The 22,849-nt window shown below is 48.4% G+C and overlaps 1 protein-coding gene across 1 annotated transcript in view; it reads right to left on the bottom strand.

The window, feature by feature from the left end:
* Positions 1-521: 521 nt before the first annotated feature.
* Sfrp1 (secreted frizzled related protein 1) overlaps positions 522-22,849 on the bottom strand; it is a 40,576-nt gene continuing 18,248 nt past the window's right edge. The window contains exon 3 of the mRNA XM_075986364.1: positions 522-3,927. Within this exon, the coding sequence (XP_075842479.1) occupies positions 3,605-3,927 (323 nt within the window). The 3' untranslated portion in view covers positions 522-3,604. The remainder of the gene's footprint in view (positions 3,928-22,849) is intronic.

Raw genomic sequence — 22,849 nt, 5'->3', positions numbered from 1 at the left:
GATCAGCAAAGTGTGTCACTCTGGGTACAAAAGCAGGCCCAGTAGGTAATTCAGCTGGGACTCAGGGACTGTGGGTTCTGATTCTAGCCACGCCAGTTACCCAAAGTCTTCTGGGAAGCCCAGCCATGTCACGTCTTAGATTGTTCATCTGCAAGATCCCGAATGGGACCACAGCACCAGATACAAACCATTTCTTAAGTTCTAGCAGGTCATTTGAATGTGAACACTAAAATGGACCAGCGAGGAGGGTGGGGGGAAGCCATCTAAAACACAGCAGAAAGTTTGGTCGAGCTAAAACCCACACAGCCAAAACAGACATTAGGCTGTTATGGAGAGATGGTTAGTGGGGAAGGAAGGCAGGGAATATTCATGGTCCTTCCCAGGGCTCTTACACCCACCACACCCAGGCACCACGTCAAGATGTTGTGGGACCAGAAGCCATCGCTGGAACACAGGGGAGTATGCAGAGTAGGGGAGCGTGGATGCTGGACAGGCAGTCGGGTAAATCACAACTCACGTGGTTATTGATTGAGTGATTTTAGTCAAGTGAATACATGGCAGGAAAAGCATGAAAACAAAACACATATGGGAATTACTATTACATAAGTGATAACATCAAAACATCTGGTCAAATGTAGTTAAAAAAAACAACACAAATGAAATGGAATGTAAAACGTCTTCACAGTATTCAAAGCTTTTTATAAAAGTTTTGGACTCTCAAAGTGGAGTCCCTCACAAAAGAACTAGGGCCAGCAGGAATTCCATCTGTGTGCTGGGGACCTGCGAAGCCAGGTCAGAGCTGCCAGCATGCCAGCATGGAGATGTAGCCTCAGGTTTGCTTCTGAAACACATCTCAAAACACTTCCGCTATGAAGGCACAACAGATCATCTAGCTACATGGAGTCTAACAAGGAAGACAGGCTCTAGCTTTGGGAAATGAGATCTCTGTGATTGAAACCTTCACAGTTAGCGGGAACCCTGCTCAGGCCCAGCCCCCGGGAGAACGTAGCGCTAACCCGCTAACCATGAGAGTTGAGTGTGGATACAGAATGTGTTAAAATAGTATTACAGTTCTTGCCTCTGAGCCTATCTTCTCTCTACTGGTAGTGCCCAGTGGATCCGCGGGTCTGGCCTCCTCCTACTCTCCAGAATGAGACTTTTAAAGCTCTCTAAGGCTGACCCTTTCCCTGGCAACAATGGTCAGAACGCACGTGGACCTCCTCTGCTGGAAGCTGGTGCCGAGGCCAATGAGTCTGCACATTGGTTTGTTGTGCCTTTTGTCGAAATGAACAAAGGTTGGAGATCATGCAGCTTTGGGTTCATAGCTAGCCTCCCTTGCTTGTGCTGACCTGCTGAGCTCATGCTGACAAAACTGGCGCATACGCATCTAAAATCCTCACAGGTTCACAATAGAACTCTAATGCTAGGGATTCTGCAGTGGTGGGGTGCGGGGTGGGGGGTGCGAGAGCCGCTGCAGTTCACGGGATCAGTTTATTGTGAATTCTTTCTGAGAGCATTGCCTCCTACCTGATGGTTCTAATCTAGAGCTGCCCAGCACAGCCCCGGCTCGCTTTCTGTGAAACTGCTAACACACCCCCATATAAACTCACGTAGGAAGTCCTCTGTCACTTGGAGAGGGCCCTGCTGCATGACCCACTTTGCCAAAGTGAGCAGCCCTTCAGCGAGCCCTGAACTAGCGACTCTAGGCCTCACTCTATACACTCATGAAATACACTTGTGTTTCAGTTGAACAATGAGAAAAGTAGACTATTACTAATTACTAATACATATGTGCATTTTAAAATCATCCAAAAGTATAGGCAAATCATTTAAGGCCCCTAATAACGTTAAGGTTGAGAGAATATTTAAGTGTTATGATAATGGGATTACTAAACAGGAGGTTAACTAGGTCAGTATCCCACTCAGGTGGGTTCAGAAGTTACCAGAATTTCCCTGTTTCTGTGTCAGTCCAAGGCCACTGGATGACACAACTCCTCACAATGCTGCAGCAGGACTGAGCACCCCAGGGAGACAGACCGCCACTGTGTTCCTTGAGGTGTGCTGGGGAATGAATGAATAGTCAAGACTTTGGTGGAAGAAATCAGCGTTCACGTCTTTTTTCTTTAGAGCTACTCGGACAGCAGGAGTTAGGCTGCGGAAGAGAACCGGCTTATCTACATCATTTACTAAGCATACCAACTTTGAGGACTACTTTTGGGCACTTTTGCCAACGGTTAGCTGTTGTCGCCATCTCCTTGGACAGGACACACATCCTCAAAACGCACAAGTGGTGGGAGGGATACAAAAGCAAAAGTGGAGGGGTCAGGCAGGCAGCGATTTCGAGTATCTTTTAACCATACGCAATCGTGTTGAAAGAAATGGATCTCCTTGGAGAAAAAGGAATCTGGGAAGCCCTGTAGATACTGACAGCTTCCACAGCTGTGCGGGCTCCAGGGCAGCAGGGAACTACCATGATGCCACGCCCCCTCCACAGCACATGCGCAGACAGTTGTTACTTTCCATAGCACATGCGCAGACAGCATGCTCATTAAGAGGGCAGCCTTGGGCAGAGATACAGATCTTAGTCTTGGTTGTCCTTCAAACGCTCAGTGTGGATTTTTATCAAAGCCTTGAAGGGTGTGTGAGGTTTTGTTGCTGTTTATGTAGCGGGTGTTCTTTTGAAATATGACAGATGAAGCCACAATGTGAGGCTCCCCATTCACCCTGACTCGTGACTTGCTGATGCTCTTGTTTTTTTTTTTCTTTCACTATGTTTTTGAAAACCATTGGCTGCTCAGCCTGAAATGCCTCGTGTCTCTTCATGCCTGCCCATGTTCCTCCTCATACAAAAGCAAGCCTCCGTCACCCTTGTGTCCCAAGGGATGGATAGACATGGCCATCTGAGACCAAGAGTCTCCTATCAAAGGTGACTGGTGCAAAAGCTGAGGGTAGATCAGGCAGTGGCCTCCCATCTCACCCCCTTGTCTATCGCATTCTGTACTGGGATACCCCGGCTACCTTGGGAGTGTGTGTGTGTGTGTGTGTGTGTGTGTGTGTGTGTGTGTTGGGGTGATGGTGCTCTTGTCTTGTTTCTATCTAATGCAAAACAGGGAAGATTACTACCAAACTGAAAGCAACCTGCCTTGCCAATGGTCAAATTTTTCTACCTGCAAGGACTTGGTTTACCCAAAGACTCCATGAGCAATTCCTAATGATGACCAGAGCTGCATACAGTTTGCGTCAGCTGCCCTCACACACTTCTTTCCAAACTGGCAAACGTGTGTGTGTGTGTGTGTGTGTGTGTGTGTGTGTGTGTGTGTGTGCCTGAGACTCAGTGAAAGGATCCTGCCCCTCCTTTTGCACAGTGACTGCTGGCCCTGCTGCCGCCCTTAAAAAGCCTTCTAGTCTAAAGAGCCCTGGACATAGCTGAGTGCGGCTATGTCAAGAGGGGGGAGTGGGGTCGCTGTAGGAATGGAGCCAGCTGCGATGCAAAAGCCACAACTGTAATGGGCAAGAGCAATATGTGAACCCCAAGAGCCAGGGCCGTCCCCTTGCCCCCACCCTCACCCCAGGCCACACACTCCCTCCCCAGTCCACCCCAGTATCACTTAAAAACAGACTGGAAGGTGGGGCACTCGTGGTTTTTCATTTTCTTCATGAAGTTTTTGAACTCCTTGTTTTCCTTGTCCCACTTGTGGATGGCCGTCAGCAGGTACTGGCTCTTCACCTTGCGGCCCATGATGAGAAAGTTGTGGCTGAGGTTGTCCAGCTGGTGGCAGGGACAGTCGGCCCCGTTCTTCAGGAACAGCACGAGCCGCTTCAGCTCCTTCTTCTTAATGGGCCCCAGTTTCAGGGGCTTCTTCTTCTTGGGGACGATCTTCTTGTCGCCATTCTCTTTCTTCACCTCTCTGATTTTCATCCGCAGTGCTAGGATGAGGAGGGAGAGGCAGGGAGAGAAGGGGAGGGCGAGGAAGAGAAAGCATTTAGAACACAGGTTTTCACTGGAAACAACAGCCCACCCAGTCCTACAGGAAGGGAACACAGTGACGCTGGTCACTGTACTACCGAGCTGTGAGAGCCCCCTGGGGGTAGCTGCGGGGCATCAAGAGGGTCTCAAATCAATTTCAGGTTTCATCACATTAAGCAAAGTAATTCAGAATTGGAAAGACAAATACTGTTGCGTTTCTCTCTCGTGCAGAATAGAGAAGTAGGGTGTGTGTGTGTGTGTGTGATGTAGGGGTGTGTGTGTGATGTAGGGGTGTGTGTGTGTGTGTGTGTGTGATGTAGGGGTGTGTGTGATGTAGGGGTGTGTATGATGTAGGGGTGTGTGTGATGTAGGGGTGTGTGGTGTAGGGGTGTGTATGATGTAGGGGTGTGTGGTGTAGGGGTTGTGTGATGTAGGGGTGTGTGTGATGTAGGGGTGTGTGTGATGTAGGCGAATGTATGATGTAGGGGTGTGTGTGATGTAGGTGTGTGTGTGTGATGTAGGGGTGTGTGTGATGTAGGGGTGTGTGTGATGTAGGGGTGTCTATGTGCATGCACATGTGATGAAGGTAGCTTGAGGTGGGGGAAGGGCATATAGCGGGGAAGGGGAGAATAAGCTAATGGGAAGGGATATAAGTGGAAGACAACAATACACATGCATGAATATATCATGAAGCCAATTCTTTTGTATGTCAGAAAATAATATGAAAAGAGGTCACACAATTCAACTTAACCTATATAATCTAATGTTACTGTCCCAAACATTTAAAGAAAAAAATTGTCCTAATTGTTTTTTTTTTTTTGTAAGAAAGTTAGTGGTTTTGTTTTCATACCATCCAAAACAAGGCAGATAGAATCTGGGAGCACACGCAGCAAGGGGAACTCAGAGAGCCCTTCAAACTGTATGCCAACGTGTGCTCAACATCAATGCCAACTTCAGCGCAGGTGAAGTCAGAGTTCCTCCAGCTGTCTGTTCAGGGAAGTTTGATCTAAGGAAGGAACTGCCCCACTGATCACTAGGCCACAGATGGACACCTCTGAAGTCCTGTCCATGGAAAAGACCCATGCAGAATTAAACTTCACCTTGACTCCCTAACAGCTCAGAGACAGCTTTAGTGGGCACATACAAGTGACAGCCCCTCCTCACATCTAATATGCAAGAAGAGCCTCTTGGGTTCTCAGAACCTGGAGAAAGAAATAACAACATACCATCAGCCCTCCCTCTGCTTTGCTTTGTGTCCACGGATTCTGTGTTAGTTTTTCTTTTCCATAAATATGGGATATGGGACACAGGCCCCACTGTGTGACAGGCAAGCACTCTACCACTGGACAGCATCCCAGCCCTGAATATTATTTTGAACCTGTGCACAGCTCCTTCAGTGGTGACCATCAGGGACCCAGTGAGCAAAGACATCCACTAAGCACACACTGCTATGTGCTTTAGAAGTAGCCAACACCACATATTAGAAATTGGAACTCATCTTCCAGATATCAGCCACCAGGTAATCGATACATCCCTTGAATTGTTTTGAATTAAAAGTTGCCAAGCCAGAGAGCGGGAGAAAGGGAGTGGGAACTGGGATTGGTATGTAAAATGAGAAAAGATAGTTTTAAATAAATAAATAAATTTTTAGAAGAGTTACCAAATCCACCACCACCACCACCACCACCATCACTTTCAAATATCTCAAGACTTCCATTGTATTCCATGAAGAAAGCCTTATTCCTTTAACAGATGGATTCTAGTAACTCCATGAAGAAAGGACAATGATTGACCCCATCTAGGAGATAAGAAAACTGACATTGGGCCAGTCAGTTGGCTTGCTCATTCATTAGTTTTAAATTCCAACCCCTGTGCATTAATTAACTGTCCGTTATTTCAACAAACTCCTGAGTTAAATCAGCTGATAAGATGGAAAGTTCTGTTTTGGTTACACTCCAGTTTTCAATTCATCAGTACTGTCCCCCATGGGCATGTGACCAAACATCACATGATTGCCAGAGCACACGACAGGAAAAAGCTGCTAGCCACATGGTAGTAAGTAGCAAGCGAAAAGAAAGAAAAGCACAGTGGTTCAGGTTCCCTCAAGACATGCCCAAAATAACTCGTTTCCATCAGACCCATCTGAATGTTACACCAGCTCCCTGAGTGCCACGGGGATGGGGAGGGGGCGCGGGCGGAAGCTGGGGACCAAGCCTGCAGCACATAGGCCTGGGGGCAGAGGGGTTACAGCCAAACCACACTTCCAATCGCTGGGCTGTGCCTGCTGCCTCTGTGGTTTCAAAGTTCTTCCTAATGAACCCCAAACTTTGAGTGCTCACTAACCGGATGGAGAAAATAAGGGCCTCAGAGAGGCTCCTAATTCCACTTCCATTTTAGAATGGCTTCTCTCATGAAACGACACAAGAGTCCCTCTGGCTGAAAGAGATAATGCTAGGAGGAGAAGTCACCACAGAATGTTCTGTTGGTTACCAGGCCAAACCTCGACTCCCTTACAAGCAAAGAGGAAGGGCAAAGAGAAGTCTTGAGAGCAAATCTTTCACGAACGAATGTGTCTAAGGCTGTGAATTCAAACTACTCCCCCGACCGTTTTCTAGACCTTGAGGCCTACTTAACTCAAGTCCTGCCTAATAAATACTCCAGGGGTGAGAAATGTTTCACGCCAGGGCTGACAGAAAAGTCCCAAGTGGACCCTGGTGAACAGGCATTCCTAACGGTTGGCCACCTAGCTCTTCGGGAGTGCCCAGCACTCTGAACAGTAAGGCGAGCAACAGCACCCTGACTTCCGTGAATTCAAAGCATCAACACCCCCGCCTCAGTAGGGTAGGTTGCTGCCCACCGCTTCTGATTTGCTTGAATCTCAGCCTCATGATGAACAAAGCAATTGGAAGCCAGCGCCCCCACCCTGCAAGGAACAGACAGGGGAGACTGCCCCTCCAAGGCCTCACCCAGGCGGGCCCAAACTGGCGCACTGGCCCACACTCACCTCGGCTCCCACTCCACCTTGAACCTGGGATTTTACTTTAAAAAAAAAATCACTTGATTCAGTGTAAAACTTGATGAAGGAGAGCTCTCAACGGGGTTGAGCAAGGGGAGTGGACAGAAGAGACTCATCAGCCGGGCCAAAGCCAAGGCAGTCTCCTCGCTTCTCAGAGCCAATGGGAACGGAAAACAAACCTTCCCCATTGTTTCCATCTTAGTGTCCTTTGGAGACTTCTGTGTTAAAAGCATAGTCCTGGGTGGGACTATTAGTGGAATGTTTGCAAGGCCGTGAGGGGTCTTTAGGTCACTGATGTGAGCCTTTTGAGAGGGATGGCAGGTCCCGCCGCCCCCCAGACCTTCCTCCAATCTTTGGTGCTTTCTGGCCATGAAGTAAGTGAGTGGCTTTCGTCCAAGACTGTTCTAGCCATAGTGCGCTGCCTCACACAAGGCAGCAGGCCAACTGGCCATGCACTAGCCTCCCAAACTGTTCGGCGAAGAAGTCGTTCCTGTAGAAGCTGGTTGTGTAAGGTATTCGCTGTGGCAACAGGAAGTGAACTCACTACTTCTTAAAGAAAGGCTGCGGCTGCAAGGCAGTGAGATAACTCGGCTCCTTTCACAAGGTAGATGATGCCCAAGTCCAACGTGTAGAACTCAACCGTGTCTTAGAAGTGGTCAGTTACCACTTGCATTACCACGAGAGACAGAGAGTGATGCACATGCCGGCCACTAACAGGGGACCTTCTTTACTGCACCGAAACACATCATCATTTACTGAATGCACTTGCGAGACAAACACAGGCCAGGTGCTCCATCTACTGCAGCAGTTCCCAAGCTGTGAGCCATGACCCCCACGGGGGTTGCAGATCAGATTCGTAACGTAGCAACACTGCAGTTATGAAGTATCAAGGATATCACTTTGTGGTTGGGGGTCACCGCGACATAAGGAGCTGTATTAAAGGGTCGCAGCGTCAGGAAGGTTGAGAGCAGCTCATCTCCTGGCTCTTGGTTGCCACTCACGATGGCAGTCAGGCAGGCATGTCGAGTTCTTTATTACAGGCGAGAAGAAGCAGGGCCACACAATGACAGCACAAGGCTGCCATTTGGAGGAGATGCAATCAGGATTAGAACCCGTAGCCAAGCCCGCTGACCGCGTTCTCTCTCCCCACCCATTATTGAGTTTAAAACGCTATTGCCTCAGTGGAAACTATTTCTTGATTGTGCTGCTTTTAATCACAACTCAAAAAAAAATGTTCCTTTGTCGTGACCATGTAAAGGAATTTAGTTTACATAGGCTGGGGGGCGGTGAAGGGAGGAGGGAAATTGATGATGGAAGTGTGGTATGCATTAGACGCTCCAGTTCTCCGCTGCTTGGCTCTCTTTCTCAAGGTGAAGAAAGTAGGGAAGAAGGCACATGTGGCCAGAATTGCTAACATCTTTCCACCTTCGCAGGGTTTGCTTTAGGCATGCAGGCGACCTGGAGTGTTTGATAGGTAATAACCTGTCCAAGGTTAATTTCCTCACATCTGCGGGTGCCTGTGCTAACCCCCCACCACCACCGTGCCATGCCTGTGGCACTGAGGCAGAAGTTGGTACGGGCCCAGAATGGCCAAGAATCTATCACCATTGCTCTCTCTCCCACTACCACCGTGCTATGCCTGTGGCACTGAGGCAGAAGTTGGTACGGACCTAGAATGGCCAAGAATCTATCACCATTGCTCTCTCTCCCACTACCACCGTGCTATGCCTGTGGCACTGAGGCAGAAGTTGGTACGGGACCAGAATGGCCAAGAATCTATCACCATTGCTCTCTCTAATCCTGCCATGCTCGCTGCCAGGAGGCTAGGAAATTCACCCACGGATGGGTTTGTGATGCAAATGCTGGTGGCATCAAAGACCCAGGGGAGACAGCAGCTGGGAGAGCAGCCTCGGGACACGATACTGTATGGACTGTTTCCCATCTGTAAGATAGAAAGCACAGCCTCGCTGCTGTTGGCATGGCTTCCATCACCCCCAACGCTCCACTCACCTGCCCTGTTAGATAAACATGGCCCTGAAACTAAACCTTGCGCTCCAGACTGCAGTCACCTTAAAACAAAAGAAGAGGAAAAACTAAAGGAAAACAAAACCATTCTTTCTTCTTAGCATCCATTTGGCATCCCCTAAGGGATAAGCATTACTCTTATCTATGCCGTACCGCCAGCCAATAATTCAGACATTCTCAAACTTTGAAAAACTCCAAACTTGAGGTTGCAATTTGTACTCTTTGGGTCTTTCTCAGAAATCTTAAAGCAAAAGATCTCCTCTGTTTGAGTACATCTGAGTACATTTCAGTAGACCATGAAAAAGCTCCATTCCTCTTTCGGTCACTCGAGCCGTATTTTCTGTACACCAATTATACTTCCCTGACTGCCTCCCGACAGGGCTCAGCCAGATTTCTGAGTCTAAAAGGAGAATCAGAAAAGTCCTGACATTCATCCCCCCCAAGCCTGCACTCTCTTCCTCTTGACATCCCTAGTCTACGAACGTCTTTCTTCCCATCATGGCCAGGTACAGCCGCCGGATGCAAGGTGGCCACCAGCCAAGAGCCATCCAGTTAAACAGCCAATAATCTGGCATTGCTGTACGCATCTAAGAGGAAAAGGAATAATTCGGGGAAAGGTGGGTGTGTAGCTGAGTTAGAAAACATGCTTGAAGCTCAGCAGATGACAGGGAACAGATAAAATGAGGATAAAGTATAGAGGAGAGAAGAAAAAGAAGGGCCCTGAAGAATCACCTTTGCTGGGAACGAGGGGAAAGAGGAGAGTTAGGAGAAAAGAGCCAGAGGCAAAGATTAAAAATAAACAAAATAACCTAGGCAGCTGTTTCAAATGGAGCAGCCACCTCCCCATCCCAGTGCTGAAGAATGTGTTCAAACCGGGACTGCCTGGTGATGCAGGTCACTGACATCTGTGAGAGGCCAGGATCTGAGCCAGCAGAGGTCATTCCAGACAGCTGACAGCCAACGGAGAGGAGAAGACGAAAGCATTCCCCGCAGACAGGCCCTGAATTCCTGGAATGTCTAAAAGAACGACACTCACTGATGACCACACGCCAAACGCAACTAGATGGGGCACACGCAAGCTCTCTACCTCTTCCTGCAGTCAACTGGAAATTAGTTAAAACAAAAACAACAAACCCACAGGGGCTGAAGAGATGGCTCAGTGGCTAAGAGCACTCGTTGCTCTTGCACAGAACCTGGGTTTGATTCCCAGCACCCACATGGTGGGTGGCTCACAACTATCCACAGCTACTATTCCAGGGGCTCCAACATCTCCTTCTGGCCTCTGTGGACACTAGGCATGCACACACAAACATCCAAATACACAAAATAAAATTAAAAAAGAATTAACAAACAAAAAGCATAAAAGAAAATGGTAAAGACAACAAGAATACAGCAATAGAAAGTTCTGGATAGCAGAAAGCAAACAGAAGGTAGACTGGCCTTGACAGAGAAGACAAGCTGAAACCAGCTGCTAACGGGATTGGGGGGGGGGGGCTGCCACTGCTAAGAGCATGCTGGCCCTATGCAGGGCCCACAGATGCTAAAGAGCTAGGCCACAGGATGCAACTATGGGCTCCAGAGACTGACCTCACGTCAACCCCAGCAGTAGCCAGGAGGTTTACTTGATATGGTAGGTGCGCATCTGATAGGAAGAGGGAGTGAAGTACAGGAGGCGTTACAGCATTGGGTGAGAGACTGCTAGGTAAAAAGTGGGACCCTTGGATCTTGGAACACCAAATTTCTGGGCTGGTGTGATGGCTCCGCAGGGAGAGGGGCTTGCTGCTAAGCCTAATGACCTGAGTTCAAATCCCTGGAGCCCACGTGGTGAAAGGAGAGAACTCACTCCCGCAAGCTGTCCTCTGGCCCCCCTCCACATACACACATAACTCACACAAATAAATACATAAAGAAATAGAATGCTATAAAAATGCTTAGATGAACACCAATTTCTACCTCCAAGTCAGAGGGTTAGTAGCTCAAAAGAAAAGACCACAGGTTTTTTGGGTTTCATTTTTGTCCCTCCTTAAAAACCTCAAATGAGAGATAACAACTGGCAGGTTTAAAATACAAAAAGCTTTCAACTCCTGCTCAGGTCTCAAACTCGAATGTCCAGGAAAGGATTGACAGGATTTTAAGGTAAGTCTAAATGTGAATGATAGAGACCAAAATTATAATAAATAAATAAATAAATAAATAAACGGGGGTGTGGGGAGGATTCCAGAGACATCAGGGGCAATGTAGGAAAACATAAGAAACCTTTAAAATGCGATCACATTGTAAATTACTATGTCATATAACAAGAACAGAAAACTATTAAAGGAAGCTTTCACAGAACAGGGCTGCGTTCAACACGTGTGTTTTAGGTCAGGTTTAAAGACATTTCCTGAGATCACAAACAAAAAGACAGTGAGAGGGGAGGCAGGAAAAACACGAAAGTAGACCAGGGGCCTGTGTCTCTACGTCTGAATAAAGGCAATTACGGAACACAGAAAAGAAATGGAGGGAAACCAAGGAAATAATGTAAGTCAGTTTTTCAGAGACGAAGAACATAAACTCTCAGTTTATGTCACACCTGGCTCAAAGAATCGGCACACTTAGAAACATAAGGAATGGAATGACATTTTGAAATACACAGAAAAGAAGATCTTCCGAAGCCAATGGATCCGGCATCAGGATGGTACTGGGTTTTGCAATAGCAACCCTGGGAGTCTGTGGAACAATGAAGGAAAGCCTTTAAAATCCCCAGCTATGACAGAGCCAAACCACCAACCTGTACTTAACAACAGGATAAAGACATCTTCAGACATTAATGGGTTAAATACTAATTCCTAAGTGTCTTTCACGAGGAATCTTTTTTTTTTTTAACGTGGAGGTTAATGAAAATAAGTATAAGATTCAGGAAAATGAAGAGCTAACATCAAGAAAGCCAAAAGAAGACTTAAAACATCTTCTCCATTACACTTGGCACAGTGGCATGGTTTCAGTCTAGAGCTCAGGAGACATACTGCTGCATAGCTAAAAGGGGGGGCAGAGAGAGGGAGGGGGGCTAAAGGGGGGGCTGAGTTCATAACAGGAAGTGAGGAACAAAGGAAATAAAACAAGGCAATTACTATCTCAAAGGAAAATGAAAGGGACCAAATCAGAGGTGACAGCGCAGCCAGCGCACTTAACTGCTCAGAGGCAAATAACGTCGTCTATACAGCACCCGGAAATTCAACTGCGCACGCGCTAAGGCAAGGGCGCTGTGTTGGGCACAAGCTAAGCCAAGGGCGCTGTGTGGCTGCATCGGGAAGATGATGTAAAAGAGACTGTCTTCAGCCTTCACTGTAGAAGAGTCAACAAATGGTCCACACAAGGAGACCAGGAAATCGACCCCTGCAGGCCCTGTACTTGCTATAGGTTTGCTAACAACCTCCAGAAACTCTACCCGGAAAAATTGGCACTTCTGATTTGTGAGATGCAGGTGGGAGGCATGAGGGAGAAAGCTGCCATTTTATTTCATTAGGGTTTTATTTTAATTTACTTTTTACTTTATGTGCATTGGTGTCTTGCCTGCATGAATCTCTTTGTGAGGGTGTCAGATCTTGGAGTTACAGACTGTTGTGAGCTGCCATGAGGGTGCTGGGAATTGAACCCAGGTCCTCTGGAAGAACAGTCAGGTCGATGCTCTTAACTGTTGAGCCATCTCTCCAGCCAGTTTTATTTTGTTCCTTTTAGTTGTTGTTGTTTTTCATAAATAGCCTTTCATCCTTATTTGATTTTTAGGCTATGTTTTGAGGCATAAAATCCATAAATTTTTAGAAAGCTTATGATCTCATGCAGAACATGAATGAGTTACAGAGAAAACAGAGATTATACAGTCCAGTGTAAATGAAGCAACCTAGTTTCAGTTCAGCCTTCTTAAAGATTATTTTAATAAATAATCAAAATAATAATTATTTTGAATAAAAACTTTGTTTCTCAATCCTTCCTTCCTTTTTTCCCTTTCTCTCTCTTTCTTTCTCTTCCCTTTGTCTCGTCTTTTAAGAGATGAAGGAGAGGCAACCCACACATCTTATCAACACTCACCATTTTCCAGATGAAAAATCCATTAGGTCAGAAAGTGCCTTGTTTACTTTGAACTGAAAAGGATGTTAGACCTCCTTCAACTGTTGTTCCTGGCTAAGTCAGGAGGCCAGAAACCCCCACAGCCACGACTACCACCTGTTCCCGGCCTCGGCCCCAAAGGTTTGCCTCCTGGAGCAAGACTGGAGGAATAGGGACCACTGACCCAGCATCTGTACACATCTTTCCAGTAGCACAGACGTGTAACCCACGGTGGCAGACACCAGAGTACGCAGCCTGGCTCCTGTGAGACTTGCTTTATCTAAATTACTCTCTCAGAGAGGTCTGACGTTTCCAAAGAGATAATCTGGGAGCAGGAGTAAGCTAGTTCCAGAAGCTGACACCTTATCCCGTGGTGGCCTCTCACCTGCCAGACTCAGCTAGCCAATGGTTTGGGAAGATGGGTACAGAAGGGCACTGCCATGCACCAGCCATGTTGCCGCCTTACACGGATCCTACCCTGTGGATCCTCCAGGGAAAAGAGTGTGTTCAGATAACAAAGCCTGACTCATCTGTGAAAACTGGAGAGTCGGCTTTCTGCTTCCTCATCCCAGTTCATAAACCTCCCAAGGCCTGAGGCAAAAACCACCTTCCTTGAACTCAACTGTGCCAGTAACAGCCTGGGCAAGGGCCTTTGGCAGTAGCGGCAGCCACCTTCAGAATGCAGAGAGGGCCTGGTCAATACGGAGGGCTGGCTTTGAAACACTGGAGCCCAGATACAAATGGTCTCCCAATGGTGGCCTGACAGAGCTCTCTGTTCCCACCAGGAGTCAGGGTTTAGCATAATTAATTTGTTTAGCAAAGAAAAGAGCTGACACTCAGGCACAAGAACTCAGACTCTATTCCCCGGTTTCACAAACCACACACTACATACTTCCTGACTACAGGACACACATTACATACATACACGTATACATACATACATACATACATACATACATACATACATATTAAAGATTGAAAGCCCCAACCAGCTACAAAGAACAGAAGGTTAAAATTTTTTTTTGAGTGACTCATTTGGAGCCAATTATTTAACTGAAGTTGTCCTGCTTACTGGATCCCTAATAATTTAGAATTTAGGGAGCTGATCACAGAAAAGTGCCCAGCTCCCCCCTCCCCACACATATCCCGCCACTTCCCCCACCACCACCACCACCACACACACACCCTAGCAGTTTCTGGAACCCCACTGCCAACTCTCCGCCTTCACTGCTGCACCACTAACTTAGGCTGTTGCAGCAAAGCTGAACTCTCCACTGGAGAACAAAGTCATGAATGGTGTCGTTTCCATCTCAGAAGCGTGGCTCTGGCACCAAGAATTTGAATTCCTAAGTAGAACCGAGAGATCCAGTGCTCTCTCATCCTGGACTCAACATAACCACTCATACGTGCCTACCAGCCAGGAGGAGAAGACCCATCTGAAGAAGTCAGTCATTAGGGCTGACTGAATCTTGGCTCCAACCCAAGCAAACCTGCCAAAGCAAACAGCTGTTCCCACCACGGGGTCATTGAGCTTCCAGCCCTCTCCATTCCACCTCCTGGGGCTCACATGAATGGCAAAGTTGCAACATCTCATAGGAAGGAAATTGGTAAGAGTAGGGAATGGGATTCAGAGCCCATGAACTGAACAAGCCATGAGTTCTCAACAGTAACTGTGAACACGGCTCTCAAGCCTGAGCATCAGAATCACTCAGATGTTGGCCTGTTGGAAAGGGGACTGCTAAGACACCCTCTGCCACACGCACACTCCCCCCGTCACCCCTACCACCCTTCTGCCACCCCTCTTTCCACAGTTTCTGATTCAGTAGCAATGGGATGGGACCCAACAATTCACACTCCCAACAAGTTCTAGAAAAGCGTGGATGCTGCCGGGCTGGGAACCAGCTAGAGACACCCAAAGGGTTTGCAAGCAAGGACTGTCTGGACCTAGCAGCATTTATGGAGTCAGTGTGACCTTTTGGGCCTCGGTCCCTTAGTTGTGGCCCTTGCACACCAGAAAACAAAGGCTTTTCTAGCATGGGGCAGCACATTCTGGAAGAAAACGGGCCCACACGCAGACTTAGCAGACCCTCACGAGCCCCACTGGCAGCTTTCTGTATGAACACGGTAAGGCTCTCCACTTCTCTGGCTCTCCACAAGGACTTGCAGAACAAGGAGCAGGCAGTTAAGGTGTTCCAGGCCTGTGATCTAAATCTAAATCTTCCAGTTCCCCTCCCTCTGCTGTTTTGGAAACCTAGTACTGAATCCCAGACCACCCAAATTGTAAATACCTCAGAGAGTACAGGTGGCCCTCGCAGTCCATACTGTCCAGGGACTTTGCTTGGATTTACCCCAACCGTGCCTCACATCAAACATCAGCCCAAGAAAATGACCTTAGTCTAAACTCGAGGACAACTTGAGCAGAACACACGGGACACCTCGAAGCATGGTGACTAGCCGGCCTTCATATCAAGCCATTAAAAGATGCACAGGACAGGTGCTGTCACCCTGGATGCTATTAGCTGAAGAAGCCATGAATCCAGTGCCTCTGAGCAATGATGGCCACAGACACACTTCGGCTTTCTTCCATTAGTTCCACACGGAGTCATTTAGAGGCAGCACCCATGTTTTTCCTATTTAAGTCAAAGTATCAATCGGCTCCAGGAAGCTCTCAGCCAGCCAGCCCCAACCCTGCCCTCTGTGGCCCTCAACATCTGAACCTTGAATAGGCACAGCTTTGTATGCTAATGACCCAGGAGTTCACCTTATCTCTCCTCCTCCCCTTAGTGCAGTTGTGAGTTCACATGAACTCTGCTTGGCAACTACTGCAATGCCTTGGCCACTAGAACGATCAGTTAAGCATTTTTTGAGCACACACACAAAAAAGTGAATGAAAGTCACACAGTCATTGCCCTGAGGTTCACAGCCTCACTCATGAGACTAATTCTTTACACAAATGCATTCTTTAGTCTTTCTCTATGCATGCCCCAGGCCCCTAAGTTCCTGAAGGAGATATTCAGCTCTGGATACCTTTCTAGATGACTCACATGGGAAAGGTCAACTCCTTTGTCCAGGTCCAACTAGACAATGGTGGAACTGGAATCTGAACCCAGGAAGTCAATTTCCCAAAAAAAAAAACACTCAAGACCCTGATCCCTGTGTCCTGAATGTCTTTCTTGTCTATGGTAGAATACTGCTTTCCAGGCCTGGGGTCAGGACAGACTTCATTGAAATCTCACTGGTCCCTTTTCCATCCAAGGGATTTAGAGGATAGCATCCCTCTTATTCAACACTAGCTTGTGCTAAGACCAAGAACAAAGACAATGTGCCAAATCCTTCACTCAAACTCATTAATTCTGTCCCCAAGCCCACGCCCACCTCCTCACTGACTTCTGTAGCAACACTTAGCTAAGCATGGTGCTCATTCTCATTCTGTCCTGTCCGGCACCCACCTACATTTGAACTTTCTGGGTTCTTGGTTTGTTTTTTTTTTTTGTTTTGTTTTGTTTTTTTTCAAGCCTCTAAGGGTTTATACTCAAGGCAGGGAGACCCTGGAAGACTATCCTGACTGTGACCCTCAGCCAGTGCTTAGGGCCAATCTGAGCCCTGGCCCCCACCTTCCCCATCCATGAGAAGGTCTGGGGAGAAGTTTAGTGAGAGTGGACAGAGCACACATGGGTCTCTAGCACCCATCCAGAGGTCCTCGGGGAATGCATACAGAGCCAGAGAGATGGCAGCGTATTCCCAATAGGACTGTTGGTCTCTCTGAGGTAAAAACTGGTCTTGACCTGATATGGGTTAAGTCAAAGCTAGGAGTTGAAATGAAAATCAGAGTTAACACCAGGCCTATCTCAAGGCTGGTCTCATCGCTATCACCAGAGTTTATCATGACTTCCCAGCTATTTGAGAGCTGGCCTTCAGTCTGGGTAGCACTGATGTCACCCTGAAGCCAAGTATTCTGGTTCCTGCTTCAAGTCCTCTCAATCTCTTTTCTGTCACTACAAACAGCAGAAAAGAGATTCTAAGAACCCAGAGGAAGCAGGTAGGTAAGAGGGTTGCTTAGCATGGGTTCTTGCTTTCCATGACATAATCTCTTCCCTTTTGGCCTCAGAGAGTTCAACGTCGTATTTATTGAGACTCCGGGCATCTTCCCTTGGCTATGACAAACAGACAGTTCCCCCTAGGAGATCCCTGAAAGACTGCTGGGTGGACACCACATCCTCCCTCTTATGTCCGGGGAGACCCCACGGGGAGACCCCATGCAATGGGCGTGAACTGTACCAGGCCTTTTCCTGGGATCCCCAAGTACCCTACATTAATAAACCTGGGGGTTGTGTGGGAAACCCAATGAAACCACGCTTGGAAAGATGCCTGGAAAGACATCGTATTGTTTTTGTAGCTATTCCCAAGACGTACTGAAAGATGTCCAATTACCTGAGCACGACACAACAGTAACAGGAGATGAGATGGCAAAAGCCCGCCCAGACCAACACAAGTGTGCGGCGTACCTGAATTATGAGCGCTCACATGTGTGAGCACATATATTGTGTATGTAGGTCCGTGCACAAGTGACTGTGGGTATGTGGAGGCCCGAGGCTGATGGGCCCTGGGATCTTTGGCGGTCACTCTCAATCTTATATATTAAGCCAAAGGCTCTCAGTGAGTTTGGAGTTGGCTGGATCAGCTAATCCAACCAGCCAGCTTTCTCCCAGTGTTTCTCATCTCTGCAGTCCACACGATAAGGTTACAGGCAGGCTGCCACGTTCACCCCGCTTTGTATGAGTGCTAGGGGTCTGAACCCAGTCCTCAGGCATACATAGCGGTCACCTTATTATCCACAGGGCCATCTCCCCAGCCCCAACACTCTGTAGATGTAAAAATACAAATTAATTCCTCTGGTTTTCTTGTCCCTGCTCATTAGTTGAAGCAACTCGTGGTGCCAAATAGAACTTTTTCCTTTGTTTAGACTAACAGTTCCCATTAACACAACAATGTGCAGCTGTCTCGGCTGAGCCAGAATACAGCTAACATGAGCAACTGGGCATCAAATCAGTCCCCACCCCTAACCATATCCTCACTACCTGTTGGCAACTGAGCGCTGAAGACGACTACTCAGGTTACCAGGAAGTGGGAGTTACACACACACACAAGCGTATCTAGACAAAGACATAGAAGCCCCTGGAAAATCTGAGACTAAGGATGACGCTAGCTTATTAGGCCAGACTTGGAAGCAGGGCCTGATGGGAGGAAAGAACTGTGGCTCCAGATCCAGCTCAGATGAGCTGTACCACAAATAGGCCACCCTGTGGGAGAAAGCCTGTGGGAGAAAGCGTTGTCTTCCCAGAGGCAGGGGGACACAGTCGGAGAGCACGGCTCTTCCACAACAACCCCACCTCTATGACAGCCCAGTATCAATGAAGACCCTCACCCTGGCGCCGTGGCTGCCGAGCAACAGCAGCTTAACTAGCAAGGGAAGCAGATGGGCAGGGGGCAGTCGAACGGGCAACCCCAGGAGCCATGGCCCACTGCAGAGTACAGGGGCACCTCGGATAAGAGAGCCTGGAAACGGCACAGGAAGCAAACTCTTCACCCTGGAGGCCACAGAACCCTTGGCAAGCAGTTGGAGAGCTCACGTAAATATCGAGGAATGTACCCATGACCTGACTGCATGTCATGACCGCCTCAGTGAGGCAGGAACCTCTGGATCAAGCCCTGATGTTCAAGTACAAATAAACAGTTTCTCACTGACTAATCTCTCTTCTGCCACACATCCCACAGTAACCAAAGTAACAGTGGCCTTATCAAATGGCCTTGGATCATTTTCTACCTAGCTAGCGACACGCTGACTGGCCTTCTGTTAGGGAATCCAGTCGCATTTTCCCTTGAAGAGATGCATGTGAGCATGTTTTGGAAATGTCCTTTCTTCTTGTGCAGGGACTAGAACCTAGGATTTTACAGATGTTAGGCAAGTACTCTACAACTGAACTGCACCTCCAACCCTTGCATGTGTTTAAGGAACATGGGACACAGGACAAAGTGAGATTTAAGAGGCCATAACCAGACCTCCAACGACCACCCAGAGATGCCATGGGGCCAGCACTGCTTCGAGGCCAACAGCTGCTATGGCTACCACTGTCCCACCCCCTCAGCCTCCGTGAATGTTCCTCTCATTTTTCCCTCTATATATCCAGGCTTGGAAGTCCCACTTTCCAAATCCACTTAGCCCAAGCTACTTCCCCACATATGAGCCGCTCTCTATCGGTGTGTGTTTCTAGTGCCAAAACAAAATCCCAAGCCAGAAACGAGGCCCACTCTGCACTAAAGACGTAAAACCTAAATTCACTATCATTTCCTGAAAGTGATGTAGCAGCAGCACAGAGGGAAAGCCAGGTCAGTGTCCCCTCTGCCAGCCTCTACTCCCCAAGTGTGGAAAGACCCCGGCAGAGCTGTCCCCTCCCATTCCAGGACCACTGAGCAGACACAGCAAGGCCGGAGTCCACAATTCCTCCTGTCTGGCACAGTGAAGTATCTGCGTTTCCTTGGGGCTTATCTCAGTACGTTCCCAGCTCTATCTTTCCACCAGCATTGTAGGCAAAATAGAGACGAGACTTAGGACAGACAGGACTAACTCCAGACCAAAGGTCAGTGTCCCTGCTGGAGATTTTAGATGTGGGTTTCCCATGATTTTCCAGGCTGAAAGAACTCGTGGGTCCTGGCCTGGCTTTCACAGGAATCTAGGTGGCACAGGAGAGTCCAGAGAGAGCCTTCAAGTCACCCGAACCCCAAAGAGCATGGGAAAAGGGGGACTTTGATGGGTCCACGGAGGGAAAAGCTCCCCTCGGCTCACCGATTCTTGATGTGGAGCAATCACTGCAAACAAGAAAATGTGCCAGGAGATACATTAAGTTTGTAAGAATAGAAGGCTCTAGGCAAATAGCTGTCAGTCAAGGCAAAAAGCAAAACAATATATTGATTCTACTCCTTGCTCAATGAAGGGCAGCCTTATGCACAGCCTCCTTTCCATGTCTCTACCACATACACGGTGGTGCAACTGTAAAGACAATAAAAAAAAAAGGGGCTTTTAAAAAATCACCAGGAAAACTGATACCAAGAGGAACCTTGGGAGTGGGAGGTAGGACCAGACACTCGGGCTTACAAGGAGGTAGGCTGGGGGAGGAAGAGACTCCCCAGGGCCTGAGCTTCTTCTCTGCATGTCTGCTGGACCTCTTCGTTGGCAACTGGACAGCTGTTTCACGATCTGGCTACGGATGGCCTGAGCTGTCTGGTCTTCCTCTGCAGACTCCGGGCTTCCAGATGTTCCTGTTGCTCAGCTAGCATCATGTTAGGTCTGTTTGTGAGGCCAGGGACTAGAGAGAAACAGGGCTCAGGGCTGGGATCCGTGAATATTGGTAGGATCTAATCAGCTCCTTAGTAAGAACCTCTGAAGTGGCTTGAACTTGATGTTCCTCAAACGTACCTGGTCCCCTGTTTGGAGAGGATTAGGAGGTGTGGCCTTGCTGGAGAAAATATGTCACTAGGAGCAGGGCTTTAAAGATTCAAAAGCTACTTTGAATTTGCTTTCCCTGTTTACCTTTTCTGGTTTGAAATAGGCGTTCCCGGCTACTGCTCTAGCCGCAGGCTGCGGCTCCCTCTACTCTGCCCTCACGGACTCTTACCCTCCGGAACACTGAGCCCCAAATAAACTCTTCCCTCTGTAAGTTGCCTTGGTAAAGGTGCTTTATCACAGCGATAGAAAAGGAAGCCAGCTTCGGACCCCACGAAAGACGAACAGGCTCACCTGCTACCCAGCCCCACCACCTGCTGCAAGACACACAGCAGGTACTCCAAGAATTGCGGTCCTGCGGTTTGAAGGGCTGGAAAGGACCGTGTTAATTCCTTCTGGATTTCTGCCACGTCAGACTTTAGAGGTCACAGACTAGAGGTACCCTGCCTTCACATGCTTCCAGTAGTGGGGTGCACGCTCCCTGACACGCAGCTCATCCCAAGTTTGCTTTCAGCCGTGAGTCATACTCTTCTAGAGACAGACAGAACAGGTCTTTCCTGTGCAGGGTGAGGCAGCCACAGGTCCTCACCATGTCCAGACAGACTCATCCGTCTTAAAGAAAGATTAGGGGAAGGTAACTTCTAGGCCCTTAGGAAAGGGCATAGTTACCCCCAACACAGCAGCTCACTTCTCCATGATGACACATCTGCCATCAGCCCCTGTGAACCATGGCTGTGCTGAACACCGGGTCCACATCAGAGCAGAGTGTAAAAAAAAATCAGCACAGCCACTTGGTACCAAAAGCTGATGGTCCCCCTCCTACCTGTCCAAGCATCTGAAGATACTGCGCCTTCTTTGGAGCCAATGGTTGGCACGAAGTCTCAAGCCTGAGTTCCTGAGCATGGTTTCCTACCCAGGGCTTCAGCTCTCAGGCTCGCGAGATAATACTAACTCCCTTTCTGAGCCCAGAGATGTTGAGTATCAGCCCAGCCTGTATTTCAATGACCTTGAAAATTCATTTTAGGCTTCCTCAGAGAAAAGCATGAGCACACGTGCCCTGGCTTAGATTTGACCCATTTGTAAAATACACTCCTTTAGTTAGTCTGTTTCTTTTTTAAGGAAGGTGCAGCATGCCACCAGTCCCAACCTGAGGAGGAAGCCTTATGTGGGGTAACTACACAGAGCCGAAACATGGCATCTGCTTGGTAGTTTCCAGGACACCAAGGCAATGCCATGGGCTGCAAACACTCTCTCAGTAAGGGATGTATGACTAGCCCCATGAGGCAGGTGAGCAAACTGGCTCAGAGGAAGTGGCCCTGGGCCCTGAGTAAAGTCCAATGTACAATAAACTGTGAAGCAGAAATACTCAGTTTTGAATGGAGACAGCAACTGCTTGGATAGTACCTGTTCTGAGCCAAACATGGAGGCGCATACCTGTAATCCCAGTTTTGGGAGGCAGCCACAGAAGACTTACTACAAGCTCGAAGCTGGCCTGGTCTACAGAAATTACCTCAGACAAGCCAGGGCTGCACGGCATGATGCCGTCTCAAAAAGCACAAAAACGGTTAGGGGTGTAACTTAGTTCTGTCAATAAAGTACTTGGCTAAGACCCAAGAAGTTCGATCCCCAGCACTATCTACACTGGACACGGTGGTGCACGCCTGTAATCCAAGCACATATGAGGTAAATGCAAGAGGGCTGAAAGTCTAAGGACATCCTCTGCTACACAGCAAGTTTGAGGCCAGTCAGGAGGAGAAGAAGAAAGGAGGAGGAGGACGAGGATGAGGACAACGAGGACGAGGAGGAGGAGGACGAGGACGAGGAGGAGGAGGACGAGGATGAGGACGACGAGGAGGAGGAGGAGGAGGAGGAGGAGGAGGAGGAGGACGAGGAGGAGGACGAGGAGGAGGAGGAGGACGAGGACGAGGAGGAAGAGGAGGACGAGGAGGACGACGAGGAGGAGGAGGAGGACGAGGACGAGGAGGAGGACGAGGACGAGGAGGAAGAGGAAATACTTAGTCTCTGCTTCCAAAGCACTCTCATACAATGTTGTACCAACGCCACACAGGTGCCACCAATCACTGAGTGTTTCTGAGACAAACAGTAAAGGGCTGGAGGGGCCCAAAGAAGAGCGCAAGGTCAGGCCACCAGCAGCCACCCAGGTGACGGTAGAGGATGCTGGCTGAATGCACTGCCCCTCGCAATGATCCTATCCTCCCCCTGCCCACACTAGCCAGTCAGCTCCTCAGCCAGT

This window comes from Microtus pennsylvanicus, chromosome 9 (assembly GCF_037038515.1).
Source record: "Microtus pennsylvanicus isolate mMicPen1 chromosome 9, mMicPen1.hap1, whole genome shotgun sequence".
Lineage (NCBI taxonomy): Eukaryota > Metazoa > Chordata > Mammalia > Rodentia > Cricetidae > Microtus > Microtus pennsylvanicus.
This window is presented reverse-complemented; position numbering and strand designations above follow the sequence as displayed.